This window comes from Ranitomeya imitator, chromosome 9 (genome assembly GCF_032444005.1).
Source record: "Ranitomeya imitator isolate aRanImi1 chromosome 9, aRanImi1.pri, whole genome shotgun sequence".
Classification (NCBI taxonomy): domain Eukaryota; kingdom Metazoa; phylum Chordata; class Amphibia; order Anura; family Dendrobatidae; genus Ranitomeya; species Ranitomeya imitator.
Window position 1 is genome coordinate 32349633 of NC_091290.1, and position 21591 is coordinate 32371223.

The window sequence follows — 21591 nt, forward strand, 5'->3', positions numbered from 1 at the left end:
TTGCCATATATACAGTTCACATCCTAACATCCGAACACTAGAATTAAAATAAAATTAAAACTATTCTACTTAGGGGTGTTCACAAACATCAACGGGACCCACTCAAGAACAGTAAAAGAGCGTCTTGGTGGCTTATGGCTCAAAAGCTCTGTCCCATACATGCAATCTAAAAGGACAGGAGTTGATTTTACGGTATCAGTGGACCCCTCTCTTACCGGGCCCTAGTAGAGCTGCACGGTTGCAGATATGGTATGGCCGCCCTTGAGTATATCACTATGTCAAGAGCAGCCAGGTCGGGGTCTTAGCATTTCCTGATTTGCTATTAATAAGTTTGAAGACAAGTCTGAAACAATGGGAAAGGAAATGGGTGTCAAATTCTGAGCGCTACGTATGATGAGGAGGAGGGAGAACATATAAACAGCCTTATAAAGCCAACTGCGAAAGTATAGAGGTCATCAGCCTCTTACGTCATTTCCATAGGGCGCGGTAGGGACCTACACCGTAAGCTGTAATACATACTTGTAGGATTGCCCGCTACTAGCCCATATCGGTCAATTTCTTTATAGGATATCCATTGCGAATTACATGGATTTGTCAGACCACAACATATAAACCCCCAAATATATATTTATTTGATCATGTGAAACAGGTGAAGATATCCAAACCACACACACGTGTATGTGAGCGCAACTATGTTTTATATACACATTAGTCATGAAATAAAATTAATATATACAAAGAGGACCATTGCTCCAATAATACAGTACATAGACCTATATCTATCTTTAGAAAAATCTGATTATTATGGCAGAAAAATCTTCAGGGACATCTGCCATGATACGATATGGGATATCCTGCTGACTTCTGGGGATTCGACTGTTGGGGTCCCCAGCGATACTGAAAGTGGGACTCTACCTCCGTAGGTTATGTCATAACCTACTCAATGCTGGGTATTCAACCGCTGGGACCCCCAGTGATCCTGACAGCGGGTGTCTATCTCCATTGGATATGAGATAATCTACTGACTGCTGGGGATTTGAACACTAGGACCCCCAGTGAACCTGAGAGTGGGACGTTGTCTCCATAGGATAACCTACTGACTTCTGGGGATTCAACCACTGGGACCCTCATTGATTCTAAGAGAAGGATTCTATCTCCACAGGATAACCTACTGACTTCTGGGGATTCAACCACTGGGACCCTCATTGATTCTAAGAGAAGGTCTCTATCTCCATAGGATAACCTACTGACTTCTGGGGAATCAACCGCTGGGACCCTCATTGATTCTAAGAGAAGGTCTCTATCTCCATAGGATAACCTACTGACGTCTGGGGATTCAACCCCTGGGACCCTCATTTATTCTAAGAGAAGGACTCTATCTCCATAGGATAACCTACTGACTTCTGGGGATTCAACCGCTGGGACCCTCATTGATTCTAAGAGAAGGACTCTATCTCCATAGGATAACCTACTGACTGCTGGGGATTTGACCGGTGGGATCCTCTGCGATCTTCAGAGCGAGAATCTGGAACACAAAATTGGATTTGCAGATTCTAGTCTGGAATGAAGCAACCTCTGCTCCATTCATTGTCTATGAGACTGCCGGAGAAAGCCTAGTGCAGTGGTCGGTCCACCAGCGATCAGTAAGTTATCCCCTAGCCTATTGTTAGGGGATACCTTACAATTTGGGTTAACAGTGGGAATAATTAGATTTTTCTAAAAATAAATGTAAGAGGAGAATCTATATCAATATCAAAATTATACATTCCAACACTATCCAAGCACTTTCATTTATTTGGCAACATTTTATATGTGAAATGACGTATTTTCGACTAAGAAGACCGGCGGCAGGTAAGAGTAGAGCTGCGATATGTTTCTACAACTGCATCAATATAAATCCCAAGCAGTCACCAGCTTTCTCTTCATGCTAGAAACCTCCCAGAATGAATATCCAACATGGATTCACATTTTATGACCATGGCAAACCATACACTGATAAAGTCATGGACCACTTTTAACACTACTCTGGAAGGAATAGAATAGGAGCTACCCTGTCCTTCCTCTGTATATATAGAAAAACTTGGAAATGAGATCTCCAATATCATTTTATTCTTTGGTTCATATATTGTGTTTCCCTGGTTGCCAGAGAACGTTCCACTTAGACTAGATGTAGAAGCATTATGTCTGAGCTAATAGAAGAAAGATAGCTCTATAGTGAATCCTATTGGAGGTACAGTGGCCCCTACACCTTCATTATAGGCCTTTCAGAGAAGCAGTACCCTGTAATAGCTGTCTGCAGATGGAAATCTCTGATTTGGCTAATTGTCTTAGGTCAAGAGATAAGGGTTGACAATTGACCAATAGTGTTTCTACCTCCAATAGGTGGTACTAGAAAGCCAGCTTTCTACCCCTTGGAGGAGAGGTTTTTTTTGCATATCTCTTTCCCAGGGTTTCCAACACTAGTTGGCGGTCCAGCCAACTGGTACCCAGTACCCTACTCTACACCGATGAGGGGCAAGGACCCCGAAACAGCTGTCTGTAGATAGAGGTCTTTTCTTTTTGGAGAATACTCTGGTTTGGCCAAATAACCTATGTCATGTGTTAAGTTTATTAATGAGTTAGATACTGATGTAAAGACTGGATATCTCCAATAGGTGGCACAACAAAAACTCTCCTCCAAGGGGAAGAAAGATGGTTATTTGAACATCTTTTAACAAGGGAACATTGCCTGATCTATGAATCTCCAGAGTCTAGCTAGCGTTATCCACGAGGAGAAACATTACCACCTAAATTTTCATCAAAAGCCACTCATCTAGCCAAAAAGTGCGGTACTCTGCACTAATGAGGGGCAAGAACCCTGAAACAGCTGTCACAGATAGCGGTCTTTTCTTTACGAAGAAGACTCTGGTTTGGCCAAATATCGTACATCATATGGTAAGGTTTATTAATGCTTTGGACATTGACATAAAGGGTGGGGGTGGGTGGATAGCTTCAACAGGTGGCACCATAAAGCTAGCTTTCTTCTTCTTGGAGGAAAGTTTATAATGCGTACCTTTTCTCCCAGGATGCATTGCCAGGCCTTCAAGTCTCCTTACATTAAATGGCAGTCTCCATAACGAGAAACAATACCACCTAGACCTTCACCAAAGGCCACTGATCCAGCTAACCAGTACATTACTCTGTACTGATGAGGGGCAACAGCCCTGACACAGTTGTCTATAGATGATGTATTTTGATTTTAAAGAAGACTTTGATTTGCTAACTATCATAAGTCATGTGGGTGGGACATTGACCTACAGAGTGGTTACCTCCAATAGGTGTCATTTAAGAGCCAACTTTCTTACTCTTTAAGGAGAGCTAATACTTTTTCCCTAGGTTACGTTGTCTGGCGTATATGTTTTTTTATGCCAGCTTGATGGTCTCCCGAAGGAGAAACAGAACTGCCTTTACGAATAGAGAAATCCCAGGAATTTTAATCCCGTTAGTATAGTGCACGGGATTGTCTGGACGACTAAACTGTTAACCAACGGAAACTACACAGAACTTGTATTTTACATTTGAACTATTTTGCAAACTTTCGCAATAATGCAGGGGTGGACATAGACAGAAGAGGGCCCCTGAGCAAGAACAGTATATGGGGCCCTTTGCAGTCCAATAACGTGTCTGTGACAAAAGCTGCTTGCTGCTTTGGAGGTGGAAGTTGACCCCCTTACATCTTGGGCCCCTGTGCAGCTGCACAGGTTGCACTACTGGTATGTCCGCCCCTGCAATAATGAAAGAATGTCTAGTTACACGCATTATTAAAATGCATCAGGACCAGGATGACAATAAAACGATAGCGGAAATCTCAGTTAGCCACCTGACTTGTATTCACACAAAGATAAGTGACTGTGCCCTCCCCCTCTCTCCTGTATACATATATACACACATCGATCAGTGACTGCGGTGTCCCATTTGTATATACAGAGAGCCATGATTGAGCGCAGACCCCCAAGTGCTCTACCACATGCATATACTGTAACCAGGGCAGCAAGGATCAAGTCTTCCTCCTACTGCTATATTTGCTGATGGGTCATGGTATCTGCCCGATTAGGTAACAGGCTCCATACTAGTCTTTATATACAGTGATAAGTAAAAGGAAATTGATGTTTGTAATGCATGAGCCCTCTCACACCTGTCTATATAAAGAGGTCGATGACTGGGGGCAGAAACTAAGCTGTTGCTGGTCTGTACATATACAGAACCTAGTGTCTCCATTGCATCGTGTGCTGTCTTCTTTTCTCATATTTACAGAGACCAAATGGCTTAAAGTTTACGTGTTTACAATATATACAGAGAGCGTGGTAGATCGGGAAAAAAAGAACAGACTATTTACCCCAAATTCACCCCCCTTTCAGTTGACCCTAGAGTCTCAATCTAACGGCCAACAGTTTTGTCATTCTTAGCCATATACATTCACAAGTAATTGGTCTAGACGCCCATTCTCAGTCATCGGGTGAACAAACCACGTGGAGTTGATCTGGACTCCCTACACTCCCAGTACTGGAGCTCCCATCTCCCAAGTCTCGTGGTCCACAAGGTAAAAGGCTTAGCTCCGATGAAGCCACAGGGCTAGCATGATGCCTTATGGAAGCCCCATCTTCCTCCAGAGCTAAAAACACTTCCGAAAGGCATGAGTTTTCCCGAACGAGCTCATCCTGACGCCTCTCAAGCTCTGAAAGTTTTTTCAGATACCCACCCAAGTCTTCTCGTAACACTTTAGCTGCATGGTAACCAAAGAGTTGCCATTCGCTAGCCAGCTTCTTGCTTTTCAATCTGTCGTCATCCAAAAAGCAGCAAAGGTCCTTCAACTCTCTGTTCTCTTCTTGAAGACGATGATTGACTTGTTTCAGCTCTCGAATCTCCGTTAAGTGGCCTTGTAGCTGGCGGTTGACCTCCTTGATAAGACGACCTCTTTGGATAAGGGCGGCCATTTTTTCGGCTTCCTCTTCCCTCAGTTTCCGCACGAGTTCCTCCTTGCTGTGAGATAGCATTTCTTCATCTGTCACCTTAGAAATGTCCCGTCCCAGTAGACCACATTCCTCATTCATCCTGTATATCCTCTTTTGTAGCCACAATAATGTATAATCTGCTGGATTTTTTGGGACTCAAATCTGGTCACTGATATCGTGACAAAATGAAGCAAGGAGGAAAAAAAAAAAAACGAAGAAATATGGAATACAAAACAGGACTAGTGAAGGAGAGCCCGGAGGCTCCTTTTACTGTCTGACAGGATGATGAGCTGAAATGCTGATTATACCCCTTCGCGACCTAGGATTGCCCCAGCTTGCTTTGATCTTGCCAGCCGACTGCTTTTAACTGATCCTTTTTTCCACATTCCTCATTTTACTGAACAGATGTGAAAGGTTGAACGTGCCTAAGCAAAAGAATGAGATACATTAACAAAAAAATTTAAAAAAAAAATCATATTTTTACGGTATTTCTCTTTGAATTTATGAAATTACAATAAATGTGAAATTAGATGCCGTAGAATTGTGTGCCCCAAACTAAAAATGCTCTTTTATTTTTATCATTAAAAAAATCATTTTTTTTTTGGTGGCTGCGATTATAGAAATCCGTTTTGTGCTTTTAGCACAGCTCCTATGGGCCTGGTGTAAATACTTAAGTGGATATACAAAATGGGGCCTAGTTTCCAAAACTGCAGAAAGAAAACCTTTCTTAGTCACCCATAGCAACCAATCACAGCTTAGCTTTCATTTCTTCAGCTGCTCGGATAAAATGATAGCTGTGTTGTGATTGGTTGCCAGGGGTAGTTTCTTTTTTTAGACAGTTTTAATGAGTCTGACCTAGTATATCCCCAAAAAAATAGCAAAGCCAAAACGTTATGTCATTAAGATGCAGTTCCCAAAATACTAAACTTTAAGTGTTTATTACAGATACATTTCACTTGTGTGAAAACGTGTATTGAGGCTCCAGACTCTCCTCTGGTTGTAGTGCAAAATGTGTAATTATTCACAGCAACCAATCAGCAATCATCTACGTTTGGTACTATACTGTAAGGATACAGGAAAGGGACAAAATGTTGAACCCCATAGTGACGGAGCCAATTTTGACCCTAATGACCAAGCCAAATTTTACAATTCTGACCACTGTCACGTTATGAGGTAACAACTCTGGAACAATTCAACGGATCCCACTGATTCTGAGACTGTTTTTTTCGTGACATATTGTACTTTATGATAGTGCTAAAATTTCTGCGCTTATTTGTGAAAAAAAAACCGGAAATTTGGCAAAAATGTAGCAATTTTCAAACTTTTAATTTTTGTGCCCTTAAATCAAGAGAGTTTTGAAAAAAAAAAAAAAAAAAAATTCAAACTCCAACCCTAACATAACCCTAACCTAAACCCTATCTCAAATGCAAAGTATGGAAAAAAAAAAAATCAATTTTTTTATTTTACCATTTTTAACTCATTCCGCTTCCTAAGAAGTATTAAAAAGTAATGAAAAAGTAGCAGAAAATGATACCAATGACATCTTGTCACGCAAACATAAACCCTAATATACGGTAGCTCAGTTTACGGAAAAATGTTAAACTTATGGCTCCTAAAATATGGTGATACAAAAACTAAATGCATTTATTGAACAGAAGTAATAAAGCATAAATGAACCAATGTACATTGGGTATCGCCTTGTTTGTACTAGCACACAGAATAACATCTCACTTGTGCAGCACATGAAATGTGGATAATTTAAAATGTAAAAAAAGTAAAGCAGAATTGCTGTTTTTTATTTTTTTCCAAAAATGAGTTAGGCATTAGGCTACACAGTAGGGAAAATAAGTATTTGATACACTGCTGATTTTGCAAGTTTTCCCACCTACAAAGAATGGAGAGATCTGTAATTTTTATCATAGGCACACTTCACCTGTGAGAGACAGAATCTAAAAATTAAAAAAAAACAACAGAAAATCACGTTGTAGGATTTTTAAATAATTAAATTGCATTTTATTGCATGAAATAAGTATTTGATCACCGACCAACCAGCAAGAATTCTGCCTCTCATAGACCTGTTAGTTTTTCTTTAAGAAGCCGCCTACTCTGCACTCATTACCTGTATTAATTGCACCTGTTTGAACTCGTTACCTGTATAAAAGACACCTGTCCATACACTCAGACACACTCCTACTTCTCCACCATGGCCAAGACCACAGAGCTGTCTAAGGACACCAGGAACAAAATTGTAGACCTGCACAAGGCTAAGGTGGGCTACAGGACAATAAGCAAGCAACTTGGTGAGAAGGCAACAACTTTTGGCAACAACTATTAAAAAATGGAAGAAATACAAGGTGACTGTCAATCTTCTTCGGTCTGGGGCTCCATGCAAGATCTCGCCTCGTGGGATAAGGATGATTCTGAGAAAGGTCAGGAATCACCCAGAACTACATGGGAGGACCTGGTCAATGACCTGAAGAGAGCTGGGACCACAGTCTCATATATTACCATTAGTAACACACTACACCGTCATGGATTAAAATCCCGCAGGGCAAGGTCCCCCTGCTGACATCGGCACATGTCCAGGCCTGTCTGAAGTTTACCAGTTACCTTCTGGATGATCCAGAGGAGGCATGGGAGATGGTCATGTGGTCAGATGAGACCAAAATAGAACTTTTTGGTATCAACTCCACTTGTCGTTTTTGGAGGAAAAAGGATGAGTACAAACCCAGGAACAACCTGTTCCAAATGTGAAGCATGATGGGGGAAACATACTTCGGGGGTGCTTTTCTATAAATGGGACAGGACGATTGCACCGTATTGAAGGGAGGATGGATGGGATCATGAATCATGAGCAGAGGCGTAGCTAGGGGTTCAGCTCAGGGGGGGCGAACCATGTGAGTGGGCCCCTAACAAGCGGACATATCATTAGTGCAAACTATGCGGCAGCACATGGGCCCAAGAGTTAAGGGGGGCCTTTTCTACCTCTAAATAAGGTGCAATTTTGTATTTTTAGAAGTTCTTGGGCTGCAAAGGGCCCATATATTGTTCTTGCACATAGGCCCTTTTCTGTCTGTGTCCACAGACAAAATAAATCTCTATACAATAACCAGTACTGATATTACCGCCATACGGTAATACCATATAGTGGTAGAGACCAGTCCTGCATGACATAGAGAGACCACAGTACAGTTGTAGATGGTGACTTACAGAGGACGTTCTTTCCGGTGGAGCCATTCACTTTTCCCTGACAAACTGTGTATACTATTACTTCAACATTTTTCAGTCACCGCTCTGTGTATAGAGAGCGGTGACTGCAACTGACGCCCCGGGACAGACTGACAGCCGGTACAGCACTATCTGCCACCCAGTAGTTAGGCTTCAATGCTTCGTAAGTGCCTACTTAATATTTAGGAGTCCCCCTATGTACAGTAATAATGGCCCCAGCATCGCTGATGAGAGCAGGAGGTCATGTGACAATTTTCTTCTATTGAGAGAAGTCAAACTTGTCTAGTCAACACGTGCAAATAGCAAACGTGGTCGCATGACCGCCTGATCACACCAGTGGTCTTGGCATGAGCGCCTGATCACACCAGTGGTCTTGGCATGAGCGCCTGATCACACCAGTGGTCTTGGGGTCTCATGACGGCAGGTGCACCCCATCATGGTTTGGCAGTCTGTAAAGTGACTGCAGACAATTATCCCAAGCCTTTAATAACTTAAAGGGAACCTGTCACCCCCCAGGGCCTATTAAGGTAAAAGAGCCACCTTCTTCAGCACTAAGGCTGCATTCTGTGAAGGTGGCTCTTATGTTTTCGATCCCTAATAACGCTGAAATATTCACTTTTATAAATTGTGCGCCATACCTGTATTGAGTCCGGGGGTACGTTTTCTCCCCCTGACTCAGCCGCCTTGCAGCCGTTCATCATCCCACCGAGCACCGCCTCCTCTCTGTCTTGTGCCCTCACCGTCGCCTGCGCTCTGCAATTATTTCTCGGTCATGCGCAGTGTGCGCTGCCCTGGAACTTATATCAAGTGATGTAAGTAGATCGCACCTGCGCACAGCACCAGATTCCCAGCCCCGCAGTGTGAATAAATCATAACACACTGCGGGGTGGGATCTCGGGCCTCCGCTACACGCAGGCACAATATCAGTACATCAGCTGATGGAAGTTCCAGGGCAGCGCACACGGCGCATGCCCGAAAAATGAGAGCCCAGCCCAGGCATCGGCGCCCAGTGGGATGATGGACGGCTGGGAGGCGGTTGTGTCTGGGGACAAAAGACGTACCCCCCAGACTCAAAACAGGTATGGCACGCAATTTATAAAAGTTAATATTTCAGTGTTATTAGGGAACAAAAACATAAGAGCCACCTTCACGGAATGCAGCCTTAGTGCTGCTGAAGGTGGCTGGCTCTATTAACTTAATATGCCTGGGGGGGTGACAGGTTCCCTTTAATAATTTAATTATAAGCAATTTATTCTTATAACATAGAATACAGCCCGTGGTTACTGTATTGTTATACTTGTTAGTAGGCAGACAGACGGACGTACTTCTCATGTGAGGATCGCATCGCAATCCTCGGACTGACCGTCGGCTCTCCTGACCTGAGGCTGACAGTTGCATAGTAATTTATCACGCTGTCAAGCTTATGTCAGGAGAGGTGTCAGGGCCAGTCCGAGGATTGCAATGCGCTCATCGCATGAGTTATACAGTGTCTGTCTGCGCCCTTATGTTAATACTTATCCTTGTTATAGTAATATTAACCTTCTTTGATATGCTTGTTTTACTAATACTTATAAAAGACCCAGCTCGCAATAATAAAACCCCCCCGACCTCCCCATCTCCAGCCCCCAAGACAGCAACTATTAGGGTATGTTTCCAAGGGGCGTATTGCTTGGGGTTTTGCTGGGGATTGGACACTGTGTACATCCGCAGCGTCGAAACCGCAGCTTCCAGATGTTACAGTATAGTGGAGGGGATTTTATGAAATCCCATCTCCACTATGCGTACATAGACGCAGGTGGCAGACCTGCGTAACCGGACATGTGGCGCGTCTTTCTAGACAGCAGCATGTCTATTTATCTTGTGGAGATGCTCCGTCTCCACAAGATAAATAAAACAGTCTATGAATAGGATGCGGTGATTCCACCTGTGTTCAATGAATATATGCGGAATCACCGCGCGTACAACAGGGGGCAGCGCTTTAGGCGGAGCGGGGTATCTGCTGCGTCCAGAGCGCTGCCAATACACCTCGAGGACACGTACCCTCACATATGATGGAGTGAATATCTCATAACATTAAACAGTATAATAATAATCAGCCCCCCAGTGCCCCCTCACCTACGTCAGCCCTCACAATACCCTCAAACTCTCCCATTCACCCCCAGTGCCCTGTCTCCCTCCCACAATACCACCATCCTCTCTCATTTACCCCCACAGTGCCCTTTCCCCCTGCACACCCCACAATAACCCCCATCGTTTCACATTTACCCCACAGTGCCCTGTCCTCCTCTCCCACTTCAGCCCCTACAATACCACAATCCTCTCACATTCACCCCCACAGTGACCATGATATGCCTAAACCGAATTATTCTAATAAATTCCATCTCCACTTACTGATGAAGTTTTCAGGCAGTGAGGAGAACCAGGAAGTGTCCAGAGAGGTGCAAGGAGGGCACTAGGACCCAGCGTGCCCCAGCTAAACCAAGCGTGCACCAGAAAGTAACTGCAGCTGCTGCTGCCAGCCAGGAAGAGATGGGTGAGACCACATCGCACTCTGCACGGAGGGGGGCTCTGCAGCCGGCATTGTGCTGCTCTCTCCCTGACACCTCAGACTCGGCAGTGGATCTCATGGTGGGCCCCTCAGGTGACTGGGCCCGGGGCAATGGCCCCCTCTGCCCCCCCAGCAGCTACGCTACTGATCATGAGAGTTTGGCCAACAACCTCTTTCCTTCAGTAACAGCATTGAAGATGGGTCTTCCAGCATGACAATGACCCAAGCACACAGCCTGGACAACTAAGGAGTGGCTCTGTAAGAAGCATTTTAAGGTCCTGGAGTGGCCCAGCTATTCTTCAGACCTGAACCCAACAGAAAATCTTTGGAAGAAACTGAAATTCAATGATGTCCAGCGACAACCCCGAAACCTGAAAGATCTGGAGAAAATGTGTATGGAGGAGTGGGCCAAAATCCCTGCTGCAGTGTGAGAAAACTTGGTCAAGAACTACAGGAAACGTCTGACCTCTGTAATTGCAGACAAAGGTTTCTGCACCAAATATTAAGTTCTGATTCTCTATTGTATCAAATACTTATTTCATGCAATAAAATGCAAATTAATTATGCAAAAATCATAAAATGGGATTTTCTGGATTTTTTTTTTAGATTCTGTCTCTCACAGGTGAAGTGTACCTACGATAAAAATTACAGACCTCTCCATTCTTTGTAGGTGGGAAAACTTGCAAAATCTGCAGTGTATTAAATATTTATTTCCCCACAAAAAAAATTGTCAACGTTTTGAATCTATAAAAACAAATTTGATTACCGTATATACTCGAGTATAAGCCGAGATTTTCAGCCCATTTTTTTGGGCTGAAAGTCCCCCTCTCGGCTTATACTCGAGTCATATACCCGGGTGTCAGCAGGGGAGGGGGAGCGGGGGCTGTGTAGTTATACTTACCTGCTGCGGCGCGGTCCCTGCAGTCCCTGGCTTCTCCGGCGCTGCAGATTCTTCCTGTACTGAGCGGTCACATGGCACCGATCATTACAGAAATGAATAGGCGGCTCCACCCCCTATAGGGGAGGAGCCGCATATTCATTGCTGTAATTGATCGGTGCCATGTGACCGCTCAATTACAGAAAGAATCTGCAGCGCCGGAGAAGCCAGGGACTGCAGGGACCGCGCCGCAGCAGGTAAGGGGAGCGCAGCGCTATAATTACCTGCTCCTCGCTCCGGCTCCGTCTGCAGCGTCCTCTAGCAGTGACGCTCAGGTTAGAGGGCGCTGTGACGTAGTCAGTGCGCGCCCTCTGCTGAGCGTCAGTGCTGGAGACGGAGCCGCACGAGGAGCAGGTAATTATAGAAAGCGCTGGCGTCCTGAGAAGAGAGGTGAGTATGTGATTTATTTTTTTTTATTGCAGCCGCATTCTATATGGCACAGCATTATAAGGAACACCTATGGGGCCATAATCAAAGGTGCAGAGCATATATGGCACAGCATTATAAGGAACACCTATGGGGCCATAATCAAAGGTGCAGAGCATATATGGCACAGCATTATAAGGAGCATCTATGGGGCCATAATGAACGGTGCAGAGCATTCTATATAGCACAATTGTATATGGAGCATCTATGGGGCAATAATGAACAGTATGGAGCATCTATTTTTATTTTTGAAATTCACCGGTAGCTGCTGCATTTTCTACCCTAGGCTTATACTCGAGTCAATAAGTTTTCCCAGTTTTTTGTTGCAAAATTTGGGGGGTCGGCTTATACTCGGGTCGGCTTATACTCGAGTATATACGGTAATAATAATATTGTATGGCTGATTGCTACCTGTAAACTGACCTCAAGAACAATAATAAAAATTATAAAGAGAACTTTAAGGTCCCTTTTACACGGACAGATAATGTGACTGTAATTATCGATCAACAATATAGCATGTCGATTGGCACTGCTAACACGCTGGCACTGCAGTGATCAGGGACAAAAGTTTCTATGAACGTTTGTTCAACCAATCAGCTGTCTGCGTAAAAGGGCCTTAAAGTGTTTTTTCTGCAGCCCAGCAGTGGGCACTAAACAGTGTGTGGTGCTGTGGCCAATAAACAGTGTGTGGTGCTGTGGCCAATAAACAGTGTGTGGTGCTTTGGCCAATAAACAGTGTGTGGTGCTGTGGCCAATAAACAGTGGGTGGTGCTGTGGCCAATAAACAGTGTGTGGTGCTGTGGCCAATAAACAGTGTGTGGTGCTGTGGCCAATAAACAGTGTGTGGTGCTGTGGCCAATAACCAGTGTGAGGTGCTGTGGCCAATAAACAGTGTGTGGTGCTGTGGCCAATAAACAGTGTGTGGTGCTGTGGCCAATAAACAGTGTGTGGTGCTGTGGCCAATAAACAGTGTGTGGTGCTGTGGCCAATAAACTGTGTGGTGCTGTGGCCAATAAACTGTGTGGTGCTGTGGCCAATAAACAGTGTGTGGTGCTGTGGCCAATAATCAGTGTGTGGTGCTGTGGCCAATAAACAGTGTGTGGTGCTGTGGCCAATAAACAGTGTGTGGTGCTGTGGCCAATAAACAGTGTGTGGTGCTGTGGCCAATAAACTGTGTGGTGCTGTGGCCAATAAACTGTGTGGTGCTGTGGCCAATAAACAGTGTGTGGTGCTGTGGCCAATAATCAGTGTGTGGTGCTGTGGCCAATAAACAGTGTGTGGTGCTGTGGCCAATAAACAGTGTGTGGTGCTGTGGCCAATAAACAGTGTGTGGTGCTGTGGCCAATAAACAGTGTGTGGTGCTGTGGCCAATAAACAGTGTGTGGTGCTGCTCTGCTCAATGCACTGTTTAAATACAACCACCAGTAGAGATAACAGCTGATCAATGAGAATGTCAGGTGTTGGACCTCTATCAATCTGAAACTGATGGCCTGACCTAAGCATAAATCAACAATATAAAAGTAACAATCACTTTAAATCATGATATCTATAGGCTACTGTAAAATGTAGGCCATACTAGTAAAGTAGATATCCCAAAAAGAAAGGCTATGCTTCCAACATAGCTTTCAACTTTTAAAAACAAGAAAAAGAGACACAGACAGGACAGGACACACAGTACATTCCTCCAGACATATTATGATGTACCTTGGTGTACACACACAGCTCTGCTACATCAATACATGCAGGTCTGCTACATCATTACACACAGCTCTGCTACATCCACACACACAGTTTTGCTATATAAATACACACATCTCTGCTACATAAATACATACGCAGCTTTGGTACATTAATACACACAGCTTTGCTACATAAATACACACATCTCTGCTATATAAATACATACACAGCTTTCCTACATTAATACACACACAGTCTGCTACATAAATACACACACAGCTTTGTAACATCAATACACACACAGCCTGTAACATCAATACAAACACAGCATTGCTACATCAATATACACACGGCTCTTCTACATCAATACACACATACACAGCTCTGCTACATTAATACACATACAGTTGTGGCCAAAAGTATTGACACCCCTGCAATTCTGTCAGATAATACTCAGTTTCTTTCTGAAAATGATTGCAAACACAAATTATTTGGTATTATTATCTTCATTTAATTTGTCTTAAATGAAAAAAACACAAAAAGAATTGTCCTAAAGCCAAATTGGATATAATTCCACACCAAACATAAAAAAGGGGGTGGACAAAAGTATTGGCACTGTTCGAAAAATCATGTGATGCTTCTCTAATTTGTGTAATTACCAGCACCTGTAACTTACCTGTGGCGCCTAACAGGTGTTGGCAATAACTAAATCACACTTGCAGCCAGTTGACATGGATTAAAGTTGACTCAACCTCTGTCCTGTGTCCTTGTGTGTACCACATTGAGCATGGAGAAAAGAAAGACCAAAGAACTGTCTGAGGACTTGAGAAACCAAATTGTGAGGAAGCATGAGCAATCTCAAGGCTACAAGTCCATTTCCAAAGACCTGAATGTTCCTGTGTCTACCGTGTGCAGTGTCATCAAGAAGTTTAAAGCCCATGGGACTGTGGTTAACCTCCCTTGATGTGGACGGAAAAGAAAAATTGACAAGAGATTTCAACGCAAGATTGTGCGGATGCTGGATAAAGAACCTTGACTAACATCCAAACAAGTTCAAGCTGCCCTGCAGTCCGAGGGTACAACAGTGTCAACCCGTACTATCTGTCGGCGTCTGACTGAAAAGGAACTGTATGGTAGGAGACCCAGGAAGACCCCACTTCTTACCTCGAGGCATAAAAAAGCCAGGCTGGAGTTTGCCAAAACTTACCTGAAAAAGCCTAAAATGTTTTGGAAGAATGTTCTCTGGTCAGATGAGACAAAAGTAGAGCTTTTGGGGCAAAGGCATCAACATAGAGTTTACAGGAGAAAAAAAGAGGCATTCAAACTAAAGAACACGGTCCCTACAGTCAAACATGGTGGAGGTTCACTGATGTTTTGGGGTTGCTTTGCTGCCTCTGGCACTGGACTGCTTGACCGTGTGCATGGCATTATGAAGTCTGAAGACTACCAACAAATTTTGCAGCATAATGTAGGGTCCAGTGTTAGATAGCTGGGTCTCCCTCAGAGGTCATGGGTCTTACATCAGGACAATGACCCAAAACACACTTCAAAAAGCACTAGAAAATGGTTTGAGATTAAGCACTGGAGACTTCTAAGGTGGCCAGCAATGAGTCCATACCTGAATCCCATAGAACACCTGTGGAGAGATCTAAAAATGGCAGTTTGGAGAAGGCACCCTTCAAATATCAGGGACCTGGAGCAGTTTGCCAAAGAAGAATGGTCTAAAATTCCAGAAGAGCATTGTAAGAAACTCATTGATGGTTACCGGAAGCGGTTGGTTGCAGTTATTTTGGCTAAAGGTTGTGCAACCAAGTATTAGGCTGAGGGTGCCAATAATTTTGTCTGGCCCATTTTTGGAGTTTTGTGTGAAATGATCAATGTTTTGCTTTTTGCTTCATTCTCTTTTGTGTTTTTTTTCATTTAAGACAAATTAGATAATAATACCAAAGAATTTGTGATTGCAATCATTTTCAGGAGGAAACTGAGGGTACCGTCACACTATACCATTTCGATCGCTACGACGGTACGATTCGTGACGTTCCAGCGATATCGTTACGATATCGCTGTGTCTGACACGCAGCAGCGATCAGGGATCCTGCTGAGAATCGTACGTCGTAGCAGATCGTTTAGAACTTTCTTTCATCGCTGGATCTCCCGCTGTCATCGCTAGATCGGTGTGTGTGACACCGATCTAGCGATGTGATCCAGCGATGCGTTCGCTTGTAACCAGGGTAAACATCGGGTAACTAAGCGCAGGACCGCGCTTAGTAACCCGATGTTTACCCTGGTTACAAGCGTAAAACTAAAAAAAAACAAACAGCACATACTTACATTCTGGTGTCCGTCAGGTCCCTTGCCGTCTGCTTCCCGCACTCACTGACTGCCGGCCGTAAAGTGAAAGTGAAAGCACAGCCGCTGTGCTCTGCTTTCACTTTACGGTCGGCAGTCACAGTGCGGGAAGCAAATTAGGGACAGTCCCGCTGCATCTGGGATTGGTTGAGAGGTATGCTTCCAATATAGGTGCAAAATATGTCCATAGCCAATAATGGGCTAAGGCTACGAGGAGACATATGTCGCACAACAGCTATTTTGAGAAAAGCAAAAAACATCTGCGCAACTTGTCTCCTACTTACTTATTTTACAGCTGTGATTTTGCTGTAAATAAAACAGCTAGTCTCATGTCGTTTGCAACTTGCATCGAAGCCTATGGCAAACGAGTCGTTTATAACTTGCAACCAGCGTCAGAAAATCCAACACATTTGGAAACATTTGCAGTATGTCGCAGGCCGCATCTTGACACCATATGAAAACATTGCATCCAGTGTGGCAATGTCTTGCTTTGATTTCAGTGTCACGCAACACTGGTCACCATGTAGCCCTTGCCTAAACATATGCCAAAAGCTTGTACTTTAATCACTGAAACATATCTATCTTTTTACCCTTTATTTATCAATTGTATTGAAAAGTGTAGCGGGCAACGCTTTTCACCACTCGGATGTCTGGAATGTTGACTTTTTTTCATGCCTCCATTCTCCGTGCAAACATACAGCATTCGTAACAGTGTACCCAGAGTGTCCTTGTCCTTTATGTCCTTGTTAGATATAAAGTTTACAGATTTGTGTAAGTAAAACAAAGAGTTGTTCGTTGTAACAAGACAAACGCACATCGCACACATAGATACATATACCAGGACTCGTGAAATCTGGAGTCAGATAAAATATGCAACTCCGATCCCAGAAAAAAAAGTCAAAAAAGTCGAATGTTCTAGTGATTCAACTGGGTCCAATTCCTCGAAACGTTTTTTGATTTGGTAAATTTTTTTACATATACTAGTCAATTGGTGGATTCCTATTATTAACCGGAAGTAGGGCATGAGGTCTAGTCATTGTAAGACTTACGTGTGTGCATTATACCAGTCCTAATGGTTATTTAGGCCTCCCCTCCAGGTATAAATACTTCTCAGGGACAATGCAGATAGAGGGAAGGTTACATGGATGAGGAATGCGATGGATAAAGTTTCAGATCCCAGGTAATTCACACCCTAGGTCAGTTTTCTAATCTGATCTACAGGAGAAAGCGGACAGTATATACTCAGTGTTCATAGGTAGGAATGACCGATCCCAAAAAATGGTGTTTCCAAATAAAATGAGAAAATTGGAAATCACTCAAAGTCAATGATGGAAGTCTATGATGGAAGGAGAGGAACAAGCACATGGAATAAAATAGAGGGGGTAGACAGCAGGCTGATAGACAGGGATGGAGGAAGAGACATGGTAGATAGAAGGATGGAAAAAGGAATTTTGGAAATGCTAAGAACAAGCAATTGTGAAAAGACCCGAGAAAGGCTTAATCATGCAAGGAACGAGCCACGGAGCAAATGGCAAGTGAGGCATGAAAGTAATCCGATAAAATGGAAGATGCCGAGCGGAATAAAGAAGAGAAGGAATCCGACACATTATACGCAGAGCCAGCGTTGTGATCGTAGGGCCACAGAATTGCTAAAAACCTGCCAATGACACAAACAGACTGCATGCAGAGGATATATATATATATATATATATATATATATCTATATATATACATATATATATATATATACACCATACAGACGCAAGGTGGAGGAAATGGAGAAATACAAAGAGAAAGACAGATGCAGATACAGGAGGAGGAGGAGGGAGGTACAGAGGATGAGAAGGAAAAGCGGAGGAACGCAGAAGGATTCACGCCTAGAAAACGAGACATGATATCGAAATGATGGCTTCATGGCAAAACGGAGGATACGAAGGAAGGAGGATCAATATCAAGACACGACTAACCTGCTCCTGCAGCTGATGGGGAGAGAGTGGGAGAGAGAGAGCTGGGGGAGGGGGAGAGAAGGGAGATAATGGGAGGTGTGCTACGTCACAGGCTCCAGGAGCTCAGGAAATCCTGTGTACAAGACCCATATAACACACCACACACAGGGCACGGATTTACGGAAAGTCTAGGGATGCGGATGGGACACATAGAAATGGCGCCCTGATAATAAAGGCTCATTATAAGATGGGAAAAAAAGGTTTAGTGACCATATCATGATGGGAAAGGGTTTTCTGATAGAGTATTTCGTGTAATGTCTGCACCACGTAAAAAAACTGATACCCTAAAAAACACATAAATCCATTGACTGTCCGATAAGCTTCCCAAATTATAGCCTGTGTATACATCAGGCGGATTAACATTAGTCTTCCAGTCTGACGTATTTGCGTAAGTGCGCGCGGCGTTATTTCCCTGCCTTGTATTTTCTAGAACACGATTCTTGGGTTTTATTTTTTTTAGGAGGATTTTTTTTTGTAATTTTCTAAGCTCTTTTTGACATTTTTATTTATTTTGGACCATCTGTGTTTTTCTTTAGCATTTTTACAAGGTTTTTGAATTGTCTTTTGTGCTGGTGTTTTCCAGGGGTTTTTTTTTTTTTGTTTTTTTTTGGGGGGGGGGGGCAAATAGCTTAAAAAAAAGCCAGGCCGCCTTTTGAGCTTTCCATTTGACTTCTATTATAAAATATTGAGCAGATACCGTCAGAAGAATGGTCAGCTCATTTCTTTTAACCACTCGGAATTTTTGGAAAACTGAAGAATGTAAATAATTGAATTGAAAGATTGAAGATATAAATAGCAAGTTTATAAGTTTATTCAATAATATTACATATACAATGCAGCACGTGACACTAATTATTTCTGTTCCTTATACAATTTTAACACTAATACTTATGGGAAGTAAAACAATTCTTCCCATCAGTAAACTCTCCCCCTCCAAACTATCCTGAAAGCAGCATTCAAGCTTGTATTTCTGTCCAGCCACTACACCAATGTCTCCAACCTGTCCAGTCATTGCACTGGTTACCCACCACTATAGAATATGCAGCGCCCCAGAGACCTGGTCGTTGCAGTATGACACTCTGCCACTAAGGGGAGTGATGGTACGTCTGATGGCACTAAAGGAGTTCTACTGACCAGGTATCACCAGCACACATTACACTTCACACTCCGGCCACTAGGGGGAGAAAAAGGCTTTATTTATTGGGCCACTCCTCACACTGGTAAAACTAGGGGTTGGATAGGAAGTTAGTCAGAAGCTGACTGGGTTGGATTCAGGAAACATCCCATGGCAGGGGGTGTTGCAGGGAGAAGACACAGGGGGGTCCCTGTCAGGCGTGGGAACCTGGCAGGTACCTAGCAAACAGAGCAGAATGTTACAGAACCGCGCCTGCACTACCTTGCGGCGGTATCCTAAGGAAGAGATACGAAGCGAAGGGTATTGTGGAACAGTGAGAAACGAGATCAAGCACAAAGGAGAGCGAGTAGGAGTCGTGCCGTGAGACCGAGGCAACATCCTACTGAGGCGCGTAGCCGGTGGCCGGAACAACGCGGAAGTAACTGACTCTATGCCTTACTTCGAACTCCGCAGGACAGTTAATTATAGGTTGGCTGTCTACCTTAAATTTCCTACGAAGACATAGGGGGCAACGCGTGGAGAGGGGCGTCTCTAGGGTCCCGGAAGAGCTTCGAGCCTTCCCGTCATACGGGTGCGTCCTAGCCATAACATATCTGGGGACGAGAAACTAGTAACATCTGGAACAAGAGAGAGAGAATTAGAAAGAACTAGAAAGAATGAACGAACGAGAACAGAAGTTGTGAGGACTATTCCGAATGCTCAGCAGGGTAGCACTACAACACACAGGCGCTAGTGGTAGGCAACGATTTCCACCTACAAAGGGAACTCTGGATGTGCCCATCGGACCGGCCGGTCTCAGATAGCCCTGTTAAGCGTGCTCTGGATTGCGGATCCTGAAGTCTTCAGTAAAGAGGTAAAGAGACTGCAACCCTGTGTCCTCATTATTGTCTGCACCTCACACCATCACCATCTACATCACTGGGAAGCCCTGGGGACATACTTCACCTGTGGGAAGGTATACCATCTAGCTGCCATTCCATCACCCCAGCGGACCCCAAGCAGCGTCGGTCATCCTGACCGAACACCACAGGTGGCGTCCCGAAACCTTGACAGACTCCTATCACCTTTTATTGGACGCCCCTTAACAGGGTCACGGACCGGGTCCAGCCAACGTGACAACCCCAGAACTGAGACAGAAAGGACCGGTACCGAGTGACCTGTGGCCCTGTGTCTGGGGGCGATCCAACTACAACATAAACTTATCACACAAAGCTCTCCAGTGTTGCACCAACATACATCTCCTCCCTCTTCTCTCTCTACCACCCTACTTGTGTTCTCCATTCAACTAATGATCTATGACTAACATCCAAGACTTTTCTTGTGGTGCACCAGTTCTCTGGAATGCACTACCTCAGATAATTTGGTTAAGTTCCCACGGCCACAGTTTTATAAAAGTGCGCTAAATAGACATCGTTTTAGGCCTCGACCTATCTCTTTTCCATCTCCACCTCAGCATCTGGTCCCTTTTTTGAAGTTTCCTACACCTTCCACGCATTCGGTAGCAACTCTATCTCTACATCCACAGATACCAGCTAGTGACCAGCTCATGCAGTTTTCTAAAATATGACCAGACCATTCTATGGAACTTCTTGCCTTTTTTTATCACTCCTTATAGGTTAATATGTACATGTTTCCTACGTATTGTACAGTGCTGCGGAATAAGTTGGCGCTATATAAATGTAAAAAAAAAATAACTGTCTATTTGGACACATACACAACTGATAAGCCTAAAGCTGATGGCGGGCTGTCTCAATCATCAGTCCGCTCTGCGAGGGACCCGACAGCAGCTGTTCAATTTGCCTGCAGCGCCACCACAGGGAAAATTAAGTATTGCATGCTGCTTATTGGAACCAGTCTATTGACGTGTCCATCTTCCCCCAAACTGGAAGGTGTATTTGCAATCTGCTTTAGCCAGTTTAGGTACACTGATCTATATAGCTAGAATATCGTATAGGAGAATGTAAAACTTGATTTTCTGAACCACGCAAACTCCTTTAAAGGGTTAAATTCTTTTCGGCCATTCTTAAGTGAAACAATTTCTTCCTTCTGCCTTTGCCACAAGTCACGACAAGAAATGGATCAATCATAGGTGAGCTAAGTATCTGAATGGCAAATTTGCACAGTGTTCCGTGCGGCTCTGCACTACGGAGCCAATCGGGCATGCCGTGATCTGCATGAAATCTGAAGTCTGCTGAAACAGACATATTGCATTCAACCTTATTACAGAGAATGTCAGCCGATTCATGGCGATTGGGCTCTGCACCGGTGTATTACAGAGGGGGTTATATGCT

The 21591-nt window shown here is 43.8% G+C and overlaps 1 protein-coding gene across 3 annotated transcripts in view; it reads right to left on the reverse strand.

The window, feature by feature from the left end:
- Positions 1–609: 609 nt before the first annotated feature.
- Positions 610–21591, reverse strand: part of CCDC85B (coiled-coil domain containing 85B) — a 30664-nt gene continuing 9682 nt past the window's right edge. Inside the window, exons 1-2 of one of the 3 annotated variants that reach the window (XM_069739614.1) lie at positions 18127–18168; positions 610–5416 (exon numbers count right to left, since the gene is read on the reverse strand). In XM_069739614.1, coding sequence (XP_069595715.1) covers positions 4485–5090 — 606 coding nt within the window. In that variant the 5' untranslated portion in view covers positions 5091–5416; positions 18127–18168 and the 3' untranslated portion in view covers positions 610–4484. Of the gene's footprint in view, positions 5417–17208; positions 17380–18126; positions 18169–21591 lie in introns of those variants that run through there. The other 2 variants (XM_069739615.1, XM_069739616.1) reach the window with 2 other exon arrangements.